The 16,370-nt window shown below is 41.7% G+C and overlaps 2 protein-coding genes across 2 annotated transcripts in view; one reads left to right on the forward strand and one right to left on the reverse strand.

Moving 5' to 3' along the window:
* The window catches only part of LOC118805159, a 1,027,118-nt gene that overhangs the window by 61,597 nt on the left and 949,151 nt on the right, over positions 1-16,370 (forward strand). The gene's annotated exons all lie outside the window — the stretch shown is intronic.
* LOC118806143 (olfactory receptor 6N2-like) lies at positions 5,457-7,622 on the reverse strand. Its single transcript, XM_036567518.1, has 3 exons — positions 7,359-7,622; positions 7,185-7,292; positions 5,457-6,607 (listed from the first exon to the last, which is right to left on the reverse strand). The coding sequence occupies exons 1-3, from the start codon at positions 7,620-7,622 to the stop codon at positions 5,639-5,641; spliced, it is 1,341 nt and encodes a 446-aa protein (XP_036423411.1). The 3' UTR covers positions 5,457-5,638.

The following is a 16,370-nucleotide window of genomic DNA, read 5'->3' on the forward strand; positions in this document are numbered from 1 at the left end:
GTGACAGATGATTTAAACTAAAGAGCCAGCCTCAAGGCGCAGAGGTGGCACACAAGGGGCTGCTGCACCACACAAAATGGGCTTGAGGCAGGAAACATGTAGGTTGTTTGTATAAGGAAGGCAGCAGGCACAGCCTGTAAGTGACTGGATAAATATGTCAGTTGATTTCGAACAGGCCCATATACTTTTTGGGGCAGGATTATATCAAGCAGGAGAACTTTTGTGGAAAGCCAGACCCATTGACCAGGGCAGAAACTGTCCTATGTCCCATGGTGCTTGCAGTGAGCTACCTGCTTCCTGGCCCTGGTAGTGGCCTGAAGGGCAGCATGAGCCTTTTTCCATGCCGAATGACAGCGGCTCACAAACCTTTCAACAGTGAGGACACCCAGGAGGATGGGTTGTTGGAGGTCAAACACCACAGGGTCTGACCAATGTCCTGGTTGACGTGTTCCATCTGACCACTGGACTCTGTGTGGAAGCCAAAGAATAGATTTGCAGAGACCCCCATGAGCCTGCAGAAGGCCTTCCAAAACTGGTTCATGAACTGAGGTCCCATCTTCGACATCAGATCGCTAGACATGCCATGTACCCTGACCATGTGCTGGAGAAACAGCTCAGCTGTCTCCTGCAATGCCACAAATTTGCTTGACTTTGTGAAATGGTTCACCAATACCAGGATGACAGTGTGGCCCTTGGATGGGGGGCAATTCAGTCACAAAGTCCAGGGAAACATGGGATCATCAATGAACTGGAATTGATAGCAAGAAATGAGACCTGGGCACCTTGTTTCTTGCACACACCTCACAGGAGGCAATAAATGCATGGATGTCCTTAACCATGCTTGGCCACCAAAACCACCTGCGCAAAAAGTCCAGGACCCAGTTACCCCTGAATGATCTATGAACAGAAAGGCAAGTCCCCAGACCATGACCTGCTGGTGTCCTGCTGAGAGTACATACTGTCTACCAGGGGGACCACCCCCAGGATCTGGATCCCTCCAGAGGGCCTCTCGAATGGAGATCTCTAGTTCCCAAAGGTGTGGTGCCAGGATGCGAGGAGTAGGAATTATGGCCCACCAGGCTTGACAGGGGTTCAGTCACTTTGGCTACTGTATGTAGGCCAGGTTCTTTTGATCAGTCCAAACCATAAAAGGATGTTTGACTCCCTTAAGCCAGTGCCTCCACTCCTTGAGAGCCAGTTTACTTGCCAATACTTCCCTATCTCTGACGTCAAGGTTGTATTCAGTGGGCACAAGCTGATGCAAATAGAATGCACAGAGATGGAGTTTATTGTCTGGCCTGAAGCATTGGGAGAGTATCACCCCCATGCCAATGTCAGAGGTATCTACCTTGAAGACAACTGAAGAATGAAGGAAGATGTCAGCTGCATCTTAATCTCTTCGAAGGCCTTTCGGGCCTCAGTGGTCCAGTGAAAATGTTCTGGGGTCTTCCACGTGAGGGCAGTAAGGGGAGCCACCACGGAACTGAAATTTTGCAAGAAATGCCGGGAAAACATGGCAAACCTCAGAAACAAGTCTACCAGAGTTTTGATTTTGTCAGGGGCCTTAGATACCACAAATCCCAAGAAGGAGATCGCTGAGGTGTGGAGAATTGACTTCTCTAGCTTGACGTACAGGTGACTATTATTGGAGAACCCAACTGATGTGTCCTATGTGTGCCTGATAGGATACGCTGTGAATCAGGATGCCATTGAGGTAGATGTAGCCATAATGTCCCAGGGCCTCTCTCAGTACTTCATTTATTAACAGCTGGAAGACTACTGGAGCGTTCATGAGCCCAAAGGGTAAAGGGGGTGATAAACATGGTCTTTTATTCATCCCCCTGCTTGATGCGAATCAGGTTATAGGCACTGTGCAGGTCCAGCTTGGCAAAGATGATAGCCTACTGCAGTGCCTCAAATGCTGTCAACATAAGTGGCAGGGGGTAGCAGTCTTTAACAGTGATGGCATTGAGACTCCAATGGTCCAGGCAGGGTAGGAGATTACCATCCTTCTTACCAACAAAGAAGAATACGGCCCCTGCAGGCAAAAAAGAGGACATACAAACCCTAGCTCCAGTGCCTCCCAGATGTATTTGTCCAAGGCAGAACGATCTGGGGGCAATAGTGAAAACAATTGGACATGGGGGGGTATGGTGCCTATTAGTAGGCTGATGACACAGTGCAAAGGCTGGTGGGGGCAGAACCTGTGCCTGTGTTTTACTGAAGACCACTTGGAGGTCTCAGGCACCCCCAAAAATTCCAGTTGGGCCCCTGTTGAGTGGCCCCTTATATGGTGCACCCCTATTGGCCGGGCAGTATTCCTCACATCGAGGGCTGCAAGCAAACACAGAAAGCGTAGAGCACTTAATATGTGGGTTGTGCTGTTCTAGCCAAGGAAACCCCAATCCTAAACCTATGTGGAGTGCTCTGGTGACATACAGTCTAACCTGCTCACTATGGGTTCCGATATGCAAGGTAATGGGTGGCATGAGTAACAGGACCAGAATTAAGGGGTCAGACATCTAAGGCCAGAACAGGCAGGGAGCTGTTCAGGGCTTCATTAGGTAGACCAAGCCTGGCCATGAAAGCAACATGAATAAAGCTCTCCACTGCCCCTGAATCCACAAAGGCCCACAATGTGTTAATTTGATCATGATTCCAAAATATAGAGGCCTACAAGTGGAGTCCATCTCCAGGTCCCCAGGCTGGGTTTTCCAATGAATAGGTCCTGTTGTGGGCATGATTAACCCTAATCAGCGCTGCACCCTGATTGGGATGATGGGCACCGCTCAACTGCATGGGCTCAGGAGGCTCAATGTCCAGTAAAAGATGCCTCAGTAACACTTAGAATAACGATATGTCATGCCTTCACAAAGATCCAGCGATAAGAGGGCTAGCCCCTCCACTTCACACACACCTGTTTCACATAAACCTGTCAGTGCCATCTGCACTTGACCAGCTCTGGGGCATGTGCTACTTCACCAAATCAGACCTAGGAAGTGCTTACAATCTCATTCAGGTAACAGAAGGAGATATATGGAAGATAGCGTTTGCATGGCTACTGGCCATTATGAATATTTGGTTCTGTCTTATGAACAATGCTCTGTCTGTTTTCCAAACATTTATCAATAACCTTAGGAACATGTTATGAAGGTTTGATATTGCATATATTGATGACATCCTGATGTATTCTACTTCCTTACCTAAACACATCCAACAAGTAAGAAAGGTTTTGAAAAGACTGCTGAAAAATCAACTCTGTCAATGTTGAGAAATGCCAATTTCACCAGACTCAGATTTCCTTCCTAGGTTACATCATCAGTCAGGAGGGTGCGTTTCTGGATGAGAAGAAGGTGGAGACTGTAAGAGGATGGATAAAACAGCCAGTCATAAGACAATACAATGCTTTCTAGGTTTGGTGAGTGACATGATATGGACAGTCACAAGTGGCTGGCCATTAAATTGGCATTGGAAGAATGGTGGCATCCTTTTACAGTGCTGACAGACCATCGGAATCTATATTACCTTTGCACAACAAAGAGGCTAAATTACAGACAAGCACAGCGGCAATGTTCTTTTTTCACTTTAACTTTATAATCATATACAGACCCGGGTCTCATAATGGCAAAGCTGAATCTTTGTAATGTCAATTTGAGGAAAGAAAGTCATCAAAGAACCAGAACCCATCCTGAACCCATCCTGCATTCTAGCTCCTATACAATTCATAATAAGGCATAAAGCAAGCCACTTGGCTAGATTCTGCTCCCATTAACTGTGCTAATGATCATGTTTATATGCCACAGATCTCTCGTGATCTCATGATGTAGGCCCACACTTCATTAGCCACAGGACATCAAGGCACGGGTCGCACCATCCATCTCTTATCCAAATGCTTCCCCATAGCCTTTCATACAGCAGAAGCATTATTCACTCATGTATTCAGAAACTTTGGAATACCAAAGGACATTGTATCAGACAGGGGTCATCAGTTTGCAACTAGGGGTCATGATCCACCTCATCTCAGGGCATCATCCTCAGCAGTTCGGTTGAACACCTTAACCAAGTGACTGACTTCTATGTATGTCACTACTGTGATGAGCAGCAATGTATATAAAATCATGTGTTGTTCTGTGCTCTAAAGTTTCTGCAAGGTTTTTCCTGACAATTATGAGCAGCACATTTTACATGATTTGGCTCTAACTATTTGTTTTTTGAATTTGAATTTATTTTGTGTTTTGATTTTGGTTCTCATGATTTCAGTCAGCTGGCTCTGGAATGTTTTACTGCTGTTGTGGCTTCATCAATAAAGATCAGCTCCCACTTGAGTCCCACTTGTGGTGACTCATTTTTGTTACAGCCAGATAGTAGAAGGATCAACAAAAATAATAATACAAAATAAATAAATGAATAATAAAAAAAAAAAAACACCTGCTGTGATGGGGTTGTTTGCATTGCATTGGCTACACTACTTTCAGTCAGTGTGCAGTCTGATATACCCAGACAGGCCTGATCAGGCAGGAGATCATCAAGTCATAATTCTTAAGGATCATTAAGTTTTCAGCTTCTTTAATTGCAAATATATACTTAATATCTATCTAGTATTTGTAAATGAAAAAAAAAACAACAAGTTAACAAATTAACTTTGGTTATTGATCATCAAGTCATAATTCTTAAGGATCATTAAGTTTCCAGCTTCTTTAATGGTAAATATCTACTAACATACTTATAAATGAAAAAAACACTAGGGATTAAATTTAGATATTTTAGAACATAGCAAAACAATTTAAATGTAACATTCAGGGTTTACATGTATTTATGATGTTGGCTACATGGTTTGGTTAGGTTATTATATATAAGCTAGGCAAGCCTTGCTAACTGTGGGCAGCATCTTGGTTGATAAATTACATTTATGGTTAGGGGAACTCAGGTTTCTTTGGCTGTTCCATTTTATTATGAAACATGATAAATAAAAGATATGGAGTTCACTGACCTGCAAACCAGTGTGTGTGTGTGTGAGTGTGTGAGTGTGTGTGTGTGTGTGTGTGTGTGTGTGTGTGTGTGTGTGTGAATTAAATGATTTACTGACATCATTTAGAAAAAAATCTTATATTATTTTGATGTACATATACTGAATTTAAGCTTTAAAAAGGAGGTTGATGTTTTGATAAGTTAAAGTACTTTAACAGTTAAAGTAACAATAATTTTTAAGACTGAAAATCAAAAATGTTCCTTTTTAAATTTCAAAAGTGATGACCCATTATAAAATTTCCAATTGATATATTATGATCACATTTTTGTCTGACTAATTATCCAACGAGCCTAAAGTTCCCTTTATCAAAATCCTTTTATAAAATTTACAGATGCATTGAGAATGATCAAAACTTTTATTTAAAAACAGATATCCACTCAGCATCTTAAGACTGTTACATGAATACAAAAATGCATTTCAATGTGTTTAAAATGCTCTACTTAAAGTAGATTCTATCTTTAATTCATATTGATACTATAGGCTAATATCTTCTACAGTGATGTTTTCAATGTATTGAAAAGCAAGAAAAACTACAGGTGATGAATGAAAGTAGATCTGTCTTTTTAAGGCTCAGATATACAATTAACAGGATTCTGAAATCATGTACATTTAAAATAATATATGTGTTTTTCTTTTCCAAATCATCTTCTTGATCTTATTCCAAATCTCCTGCAGCTTCAGTCCATATATAATAGGGTTTATTACAGGAGGAATGACTGCATTTTCAACTGACATTATCATGGAAACAATATGAGGTATATTTGCTTCTATTCTGCTATTGATAACTTCAAAACAGCATGTAGTGCTGACACTGATAAAAATCAAAAGGTGTGGCATGCAGGTATTTAGAGCTTTTCTTCTGAACTCTTTTGAGTTCTTTAAACAGACATGAAGTATTCTAACATATGAAAAGGCGATAAAGATTGTGGGTGGAAATACAGCAACGCCTAAAACAAACAGTCCATAAGAATTTCTTGCAGTTGTGTCTCCACAACTCAGTTTAAGAAGTCCATTATTATTACAGTATATTCTGTTTAATTTAAATTTGCACAACTTCAGCTGACATGTTAGTATCAACCCAATACCCATTTCCAATGAGGGCACAAACCAAGAGAAAAATATTAGCTTTTTAACAGTGGATATTTTTATAAGAGTTGCGTATTGTAATGGTTTACATATGGACACATATCTGTCATAGGCCATAGCTGATAACAGTGTGAACTCTGAGGCAGCATATGTGTAAATAAAAAAGGACTGAAATGTACAGGCCTCGTAAGAGATAACCTGCGTTTCAGATAGAAAATCCTTCAGCAGTTTAGGGTAAAGAGCAGCTGTTCCAACAAGAGCATTAAAAAGTAAAGCAGCAATGAAAATGTACATTGGCTCATGAAGACGTTTGTTTCTATATATGACAGAAATAACAACAACATTAACAAAAATAATAAATAAATAGACCATCAGAGTAATCACAAAGTAAACATATCTGTATTTCTCCAACTCTATATGCCCTTCTAGAGTTAAGTATGTAATATTAATTGAAGATTCTATTTCATTCTCCATGAAGTCGTCTATGAACCTCTAAGAACAAATTTGTGAATTGGTTCCGGTAGTGTTTATGAAAACATTAGTGGTCGTCCATCAAGAAGAATAATAAAAGTGAAAATATTCCATTGCTGTACAGTCATGCTGTAGTGAGGCAAACAGCTCTGTGTGTATTTATACATTTCCAAATGGTAACATATTCCTCAGTGGTTCACTGACTAACTGACAGATTGTGAAGTCCAGCCTTCTTTCACACCAACAATGACTGTAAACTGCAAATGTGTCTTCTAGTATATTTATTTGCTTTATGGCTTAGATTTATTTTGTATATGCATGTGATGTCAAACGCCTAGTAGGTGTATTGCAGAGTCTGAGCAATAAACATGCAATGAAGCTAATTGGAAAATGCACTGGCTTCAGCTACATTTCAGCTAATTTAGTATTATCACTTCATGACATTATTGATTTATCAGTCTACTCAGGCTTTAGCAGAGCTCATTAACACTTTAATTAATGACTGATGTGTTATGCCTTCATGTAGGCATGTTCGTATCCTTGGCCTTAGCCAGCCATTGTAATGGAGAGTGATCTATCATTAAAGTGAAATGCCTACCGGTAAGAACTCATCGATGGCCCGTTTGATGGCAAGAGCTTCACGTTCCAGGGCGGCACAGTGTTGCTCCGCAGAGTTGAGCTTACAGCTTACAGGGATAATCTCACCCTACTAGGGGGACTGGAAGATCCGGAATGAGACCAACGGTGAGGGTCCACTGTCGGCCTTTCTCACCCTGGCCGTGGGAAAGTGGCACACATCCCCGTGTACACAGGACACTGGAAGCTGTTCACAGGAGGGCTGGAGCCAGGGGAAATCTGAAGGATGGGCCAGGGTGACAGTGCTCCCATGAGTCCATGAGGGCTTGTACAGATGTCCCATCCATATACAGGGTGTGTGTGTGGGTCCCTGCATTCTCTTCTCCCCATGCGGGCTGCAGCTGGCTAGCCAGGCTTTAGAAAGGCGGACCTGTACCCCCGGGTCAGGTTCGGTTGGCATGGGCTCATCGAGGGGCTATGCGGGGTGGCCTGACACAGGGGACGGGTTCTCTCTGGGCGTCGGAGCTCTCTCTCCGGGTCACGATGAGCTAGGGCTTGTTTGCTTCGGAAGGGAGAGGGGGAGTCACGTCACTCGAGGCGACACATGCTCTGAGCATTCTCCGCACACTCTGTAGCCCCCACGATTTCACAGGGGTCTTTGGCAGTCTTCATACCCACTACCTTTCTGAGCTCAGGGGGAAGGGCTCGCGGAAACCTCTCCATGGCAACATGCTCTATCATCTCTTCTGAGGTGCATTTTTCAGGCATGATCCATCGCCTCGTGAGCCTCAAAAGATGGAGCATCTGCTGGCGAGGGGTCTGACCAGGCTTATAACCCCAGCGGTGGAATTTTGCAGCCGCAGCCACAGGACTCTGACTTACCCTAGCTAGGATCTCCGACTTGAGTACATCATAGTCATCCAGTTTATCAGGTGGCAGGGAGTAATAATTGGGTCTTACCAGTTAAAAAACAGGGGCAGAATTTCAGTCCATTCCTCCTTGTCCCATAATTCCCGCTCTGCTGTTGTCTCGAACGCGTACAAGAAAGCTTCAAATGTTGTCATCGGAGGTAAGTTTTGTAAGGAGATGGTGAGCAGTCTGTTTGGGGCAAGGGAGAGGGGGTCCTGTGGCGGTTGCAGACCTCCGAGAGGCCAGAAGATCTTCAGTAATGGTTCTGATACCCCGTGCCCCTGCTGGAGACTGGTCTCAAGGAGATGTTGGATGAGTTGATCCATACTGAGCAACAAGGGAGAGTGAGGATTTTCTCTTCTCCTTTTAGTACTCGCGAAGTCCTCCAGGGGGCGATGCATGCATTCTCTACCACTGTGGGGCATTAGCCGAGAGGGACAACACGAGTTCACGAAAATTTTATTATATCTGTCAAAAAAAACAAAAACAAATCAAGGATCCCCCCATTCAGTCACTTTAAATGTATGTCAGCTCTCTCTTTAATGCTGCAGGGAACGATGGTTCAGGTCTCAGGCAAATTGGCCCAGGGAGCCTGGCAGGTTTAGCGTGCAGTATTTGGGGCTCCGCCCCTGTAGCCACCGCCGGCTGTCCACAACATGTGGTGCTAGGTTTTGACAGCTGCTGTCAGAGCCTAAGAGAGCTGCCTTTGAACTTGACGGCTCAGAGAAACGGGACCTGCAAGGGCCCTGGAGCCTCCAGTGGTCACACTTGTCAACAATTTCTGGAATAATACTCAAGGCTAATGTGATGCATTCAGTAATATATAAAAGTTTGGACTACCTTGGTCAAAATCCACATTTTTACTAATTTTCTAAGTGAAGATAATTTTACACTTGCTCTACATGTATCATGATTTCTGTTAATCTTAATACACAATTGCAATATTTTTTTAAACTCAAAAATGTTGTAAAATGATATGAAAAAGTGGCATAACTTTTATACAAGACATACGTTATGCTTTAAAATTGTTAACATATTTCTTCCTTAAAAATCAATAATACCTGTATTTTTACTATTTGCACCCAAACTTTTGCATGTGGCTGTTTACATAATATATAACTATGACTTTTCTACATTGATGGAAATTGGCATGAATTACTGCTCAGTGTGGTTTTATTTTGTGATTGTAAAGAAATATACTAGAATATTAGTGAAAGATTATTTTAATAAACCACAACATCAGGAACAGTGTATAGTCAAAACAGCAGCACAGAGTGTTACAAAATTTGGATAATGACAAAACAAGAAGACGTGAAGGAGTTCAATTAGTGCAAAGATACACATATAAGACAAAAACAGCTTTAATGAGCCATGGATATGGCTGTGATTTCACTAGAGAAGATACATAAATATGCTATTAAATTATTTGTCATTTACATTTTGGTATTTTATTCATAATAGATTTGGTCTCAAGATAAGAGTTGGAGCTGGATCATATCTAAACAACTAGCGTGCATCAAGATAAACTTATATACCTTTTACAAGCTGCAATGAAAGAGGAAACACACAAATATAAGAGGAAATGTTTACATTTTGCGGCATACAGAACAAAGCATGTAAATGATTAAAGGAAAATATCTAAAAATGTATATGCATTTTCTTTTTCCACATTATTTTCGTGATTCTATTAAAAATCTCTTGCAATTTTAAACCATACATTATAGGATTAATTAGGGGAGGAAACTCTCAACTGACACTATCACAGAAATAATGTGAGGCATGTTTCCTTCAAATCTGGTGTTAACAACTTCAAAACATACAGTAACAGAAAAACTGATGAAAATGAAAATGTGTGGGAAGCAGGTCTGCAGAGCTTTTCTTCTGAAATCTTTTGAATTCTTTAAACAGATTTCAAGTATTCTAACATATGAGTAGATTATGAAGATTGGTGGAAAAACAAGAAGACATAACTGTGAATAATTCATATGGATTATTTGGTTTATGTCTCCACAACTTAAATTAACAACTGAATAATAATTACAGTATATTCTGTTTAATTTAAATTTACACAGCTGAAGGCGAGTTGTTAGTATCATCCCTACAGTAATTTCAAAGGAAGGCACAAACCAAGAGAAAAATAAGAGCTTTTTCACAGTGGACATTTTTATAAGAGCTGCATATTGTAATCGTTTACATATGGACACATATCTGTCAAAGGCCATAGCTGATAACAGTGTGAACTCTGATGCTCCATATTTGTAAATAATAAAAGCCTGAAACATGCAGCCTGAGTGAGAAGTAACTTGTGTTTCAGACACTAAATCACTCGGGAGATTAGGATAAAGTGCCGACGTTCCAAAGAGAGCTTTACAAAGTAAAGCAGCAATGTAAATGTACATCGGCTCATGGAGACATTTGTTTGTGTAAATGATAGAAATAACAACAGTATTAAAGCAAATAATCAATAGATAAGCTGCGAGAGTAATTACAAAGTAAAAAAAAATATCTGTACTTATGCAGTTCCACATATCCCTCCAAAAATAAATGTTACATTAATTGAATATTCCATTAGTTCCATGAAGCAGCCCATCAATACCCAACAACATTAGAGTTCTATTTCAGATGTAGTGCTGGTCACGGTAACTGTCCTATTCAAGCTTTAATTAAGTAGAAGTCATAAGTGAAGATGGTGAATGAACAGTGGTCCTTTGTGTATTTATACATTTCAAATAGTTACATCCAAGTGTTCACTCACTGATTGGCAGGTCTTAGTCCATCCCTCTTTTGTTTCAATGGCATTGGTTAAACAAACAATGCATATGCCCTACAATTTTCCTGTGAATTAAGTAAAGAAAATAAAGATATAATTTCCCAGTGATCTATATTCTGTAACTACTGTAATTAGATAAAAAGATATTGCTGTTTCAGTCTTTGAAATAGACAGGCTTCTGAGATCTTTTGAGGTGCTGGTTTCACATTATGGGATACCCAAACATTCTTTGTTCTTTTATTTTAGACTTAGATCTGCATTGAAAACACACAATGTTAAATGGGGCTCAGACTTGAGCGACCATCAAATAATTAGTTGGATCACAGAGGCTCCCAAAAGAATAGTATTTTTTATTTATGCCAAGTTTATGTCACATGTATCTGTAAATGTCTCTGGACAAACAGAGTGGGATAGAGTTATGCAACAGAGAGGAAGGCAGATAAACTGGGAAACGGCTTGGGCTAATGTTTTTAGGGCATCACATAACCCCATCATCAATTCATTGATTTGAAAATAAGCCACAGGGCTTATGTGACACCCAGGGTAAGACATTTGGTGGGTTTAAGCCCTCATCCCTTTTGTAATTTCTGTCCACATGCGACTCTGAGGACTTTTATGCATATTATGTGGGACGGCCCAAAGGTTTATGCTTTTTGGGAGGAGGTTGTTGATTCAGTCTCTTCTCTGATCAAGACATGCTTACCTATGGTCCCTGAACTTCATTTACTAAATGATAACACCAAGTTCCCCATTACGAAAAGTTCCCGGAAGATATGGCTGGCTGGCTCGTAATTGTCCAGCATTGGCTACCCCCCCATAACTTGTCTATACGTCTTTGGCTCCATACCTTACTGGATATTCTATATCTGGAACTGTCATCTGCAAGAATTGGCAATGCTGGCCCTGGAACTCTTAATACATGGATTCATGGAATTTCTAAAGTCAGGACCCTTGTGCTTGCTTAGCTATATGCTGTCTTTAAGTTGTGAATGATGTAATTCTCCTGTGTCCTATGTTGTAGCTATGTTTTGTTTGTGTGGTTTGTTTTTTTTTCTTCTTTTTCCCACCCCCCACCTCTTGTAAGTCCCATGTGTGTGGGGGTCAGGGCTGGAATCAGGGTGTTGTTCTTTAAATAGAAAATAATAAAAAATTAATCACAAGCTAAAATAGACAGGCTGAGTAAGAAGTAACTGACAGAAAATCACTCGGGATATTAGGATAAAGTGCCGACGTTCCAAAGAGAGCATTGCAAAGTAAAGCAGCAATGAATATGTACATCGGCTCATGGAGACATTTGTTTTTCTAAATGACAAAAATAGCAACAGCATTAAAGCAAACAATCAATATATAGATTGTGAGTTATAATAAAATAAATGTATCTGTATTTATGCAGTTCCACATGTGCCTCCAAAAATAAGAATCTAATATTAGTTGATTTTTTTCCATTAGTTCCCATAAAGTAAACTATAAATGTCCCATAATACTAAAGTGATCCTTTTGATTTGTGTATTTCTGCATTTTCAAATAGTTACATCCAAGTATTCACTCACTGATTGGCAGATATTAATCAATCTGTCATGCATTCACCAGCATCACGAAACGCTATGGACTTCATTTCCCAAAACCCTCAGGAAGATCACGTAACTCAACAACTTCCTTCTGACTCGGAAACCTTAAGGAACTCCATTACCCACAATACCGTAGGGAATCACATGACTCCGGACGACTATCATGCTCCTATCAGTGCTCGCGCTCCCCAGAGTACTAACTGTTTACACCTGTGTCTTATGTCATATGATCTAGGCAGTATAGTTTATAAGCCCGGGCTTTAGTGAGGTTCAGTGCGAGGTATTGTTTCATTTCGAACTTGCTGAGCGTTTTCATATGATCTGTAGTTTGCCGTTTATTTGACCTTTGCTTCGTTTACTTGACTCTGCCTTTTTGCCTAGCCCCTTGGTGTTTGTCCACACGCTGATATTATCATCGTTGTGTTTTGCCTTTGTCTTTTGGATTTGACCCACACCTGTTTTTTGACTAAGCCTTTGCTGAACTTTATGAAAACAACTTTAGCCCTTTTTTTTTTCTCCGCAAGCATCTGGATTCTGTTGACGTGTCACAGAATACCTCGCCTATCATGCAGACGGCGGAACAGGAAGCCTTGCATAAGACGCTGACAGAACAAGGGCAACTTCTGGGTCGACACCAGCAGGTACTGTCCGGCGTGACGCACTCTCTAGAGTCACTGGCCCAACAACAGGCAGAACAACAAACACAGTTGGCCCAACTGGTAGCTAGTGTTAAAGGATTGACTGGACAACCACAGAGTATGAGCCTCACAGACCCATCAGTGAGTCCAGTGCAGTCCAACACAGCAGCTGAAAACTCTGGAGCGGTTTTTCCGGTTAGTAAACCCGATAAGTTTGAGGGAGACACGGATAAATGTAGAGGATTTCTGCTACAATGCTCAGTGTTTTTTGAAAATTACCCCCATAGCTCAGATCAAACCAAGATATCTTTTGTTGTCTCCAGATTAGCTGGGAAAGCATTAGAATGAGCTACCGCTAGCTGGAATAGGATTCATCACTTGACCTATGCTCAATTCATTACGCAAGACTGTTTTTGATCACCCATATGAAGGTAAAGTCAGCGGGGAATTGATGTGTAAGCTGCGCCAGGGAACGCGCTCTGTGGTCAAGTACTCGTTGGAATTTCGAACTCTTGCTGCGAGCAGTGGGTAGAATGAGGCAGCGCTCTTGGTGATCTTTCGACAAGGTTTAAATACTGAAATCCTTAATGAACTCGCTAGCAAAGATGACAATTTGTCATTGGACCAACTCATCACTCTAGCTATTAAATTGGATCATCTTTTGCATTCCCGTCCGAGATCAAAGATCGCTCGCATCAAGTTCGCGAGTGCTGAACCCGGCCACAAAAAAGCAAAGCGCCGACCCCTGGACAGCACGTGGAGTTCACTCCACATGCTAATGTGGTGAGTGTGCCCACATGGGGGTTGGTTTCTAAGTCTTTAATGTTGCCAGCAACTATATACTATCAGCCATGTTCTCTTGTAATTTCAGCTCTGATCGACTCGGGCATCGAAGGAAACTTCATTCACTCCAGACTCGTAGAACAGCTGCAGATACCCATGAAGCCGCTCAAGACGCATCTAAAAGTGGCCGCATTGGATGGAGGACCAGTGGATTTGGGCACCATCTCCAAAGTCACGACACCTCTGGAGCTACAAATCAGTGCACTCCATAAGGAGACTTTGTCCCTTCTAAGAGCAATCTGAATTCGAGATAATTTTAGGATTTCCATGGTTAGAGAAACATAACCCTGTCATCTCATGGCCTGAACATACTATCACCAGATGGTCAGATTTTTGTGTCCATTCCGGTCTCACCACTCCTTCCATCGCCATTATGCCCACATCAATTGAAAGCCCCAATGCTGACACTATAGTCGAGATTCCCTCGTTTTCAACAAGAAAAATGCCACCAAATTGCCTCCTCATAGATCATATGACTGTGCAATAGAACTGGTAGAGAATCCTGTGTTCCGCAAAGCCCGAATTTACCCCTTAACACAGGAGGAACAAAAGGCCCTCGACGTCTACATTGAGGAAGCCCTAGACCAAGGTTTCATCAGGCCCTCGATGTCCCCTATAGCCTCTAGTTTCTTTTTTATTAAAAAGAAAGATGGAGGACTCCGTCCCTGTATAGATTATCGAGCCCTCAATCAGATTTCAAAAGCCTACCCCTATCCTCTTCCCTTGGTCGCTGTAGCACTAGAACAACTTAAAGGGGCCAAGTTCTTCACCAAGCTGGATTTACGGAGCGCTTACAATTTGATCCAAGTGCGGGAAGGTGATGAGTGGAAAACAGCCTTTTTGACCACCAGGGGGCACTACGAAAACCAGGTGATGCCTTTTGGACTCTCTAACACCCCTCGGTGTTCCAAGCGTTCTCAGAGATATGTTAGGACATTAGGACATGTTAGGATATGTTAGGACATTTTGTTATAGCATACTTGGATAACATTCTCGTTTACTCGCCTGACAAAGAGACCCATGTGGCAGAAGTTCGTTTAGTCCTTCAGAAACTCCTAGAGAATAATTTATTTTTGAAAGCAGAGAAGTGTGAATTTCATCTGCAGTCAGTCTCTTTCCTAGGGTACATCATTAGCCCCCAAGGAGTTACAATGGATGACCACAAGGTGGAAGCGGTGGTTCGGTGGCCTACTCCCACCTCAGTGAAAGAAATCCAGAGGTTTTTAGGGTTTGCGAACTTCTATCATCGTTTTATCAGAAACTTTAGTAGCATTGCTTCTCCGCTCACAAGAAGATCACTTGGACGGAATCCGCAGAATGTGCATTCCAGAAACTCAAAGAAGCGTTCACCACAGCTCCCATATTAAAACACCCTGATCCAGAACAGCCCTTTATCGTAGAAGTAGACATGTCGGAGACTGGAGTAGGGGCTGTACTGTCTTCTACTGCAGTCTCAGTCTTTGTAGCTTGGTACATAATATCACCTTTTACAGTTAAAGTTTGCTACTGGAATTTACATCTTGATACTAGCAGCAGGTGTAGAACATACATGACTTACCTGAACTGCAGTACTTCCTGGTCTGGGAAAAGGCCCAAGCTTGGTTTGAGCTGTCCTTAAATAATGCCTGGGCAAAATTCTGACATGCTCAGTAGAACCCTATTGGAGTGATCCATTTGGAGGGGGGGTTCCTGGGGTTCATAAAGTTTGAAATGCTTTTTTTTTTCCTCATTTGATCTAGTTCATTTTGTGTGTTTTAGCTTATGATTGAAGGACCCATTGTGAACAAGCTTTTCTTGAATTTTGTATTTATTTCACCAGTTATTATTGCTGGTTATAATTGTTTCCCCCTGAAGAGGTGAAGAATTGGTATGTGCTGGGTTGGGTAGACCAGTTGATGACTATTTAAGGAGCAGTGCATTTCTGTAGAGAGTGATGGTTGGTTGATTGTTGAGCCAATGTACTTGGAGGAGAACTGTTGCTTCCTCAAAGTTTCTAATATATTCTGTAAATAGTTGTTTTGTTTATTTGTTTAATTTTCTTTTTCTTAACATTTTGTTATCTTCTCCACACCGTTCACTAAATAAACACCCTTGCACTGAATGTGCTCTTGTGGTTTGCCATCGTTTTTTCGTACAACTCTCAACCTTGTCCGAGCATATCTACCCTCATGTGCAAGTAAGGTATGACAGATGGTGGCAGCGGTGGGATGGCAAGCCACAAGAAAGTGAAGGTGCCAAAGAGAACTGGTCTACGGTCACAGAAGGTGTGTCCTGTAAAGCCAAAGTCTTCTGTAGCGGAGTGAGACACAGATGACCGGTGGGACACAATGGACTCAGAAGGGGAGGATACAGCCCAGGGGGCACGTCCGAAGGACCAGGGTGGTCCTCCTGCTGATCCACTCAAGCCGTCTGGGGTGTCGAAACTGACAAAGCTTCTGGGCCAGTTTCTCTCCACCCAGCAAGACCGTGAAGAGAGGCTT

Source organism: Colossoma macropomum, unplaced genomic scaffold (genome assembly GCF_904425465.1).
Source record: "Colossoma macropomum unplaced genomic scaffold, Colossoma_macropomum, whole genome shotgun sequence".
Lineage (NCBI taxonomy): Eukaryota > Metazoa > Chordata > Actinopteri > Characiformes > Serrasalmidae > Colossoma > Colossoma macropomum.

Bases quoted from the DNA above. Each gene is read 5' to 3' on its own strand.
- LOC118806143 (XM_036567518.1), bottom strand. From the start codon at position 7,622: ATGCCAACCGAACCTGACCCGGGGGTACAGGTCCGCCTTTCTAAAGCC. The intron at 7,293-7,358 runs GTGAGAAAGGCC...TCCCCCTAGTAG, and splicing joins GCCACTTTCCCACGGCCAGG to GGTGAGATTATCCCTGTAAG. The intron at 6,608-7,184 runs GTAGGCATTTCA...ATTTGTTCTTAG, and splicing joins CCATCGATGAGTTCTTACCG to AGGTTCATAGACGACTTCAT.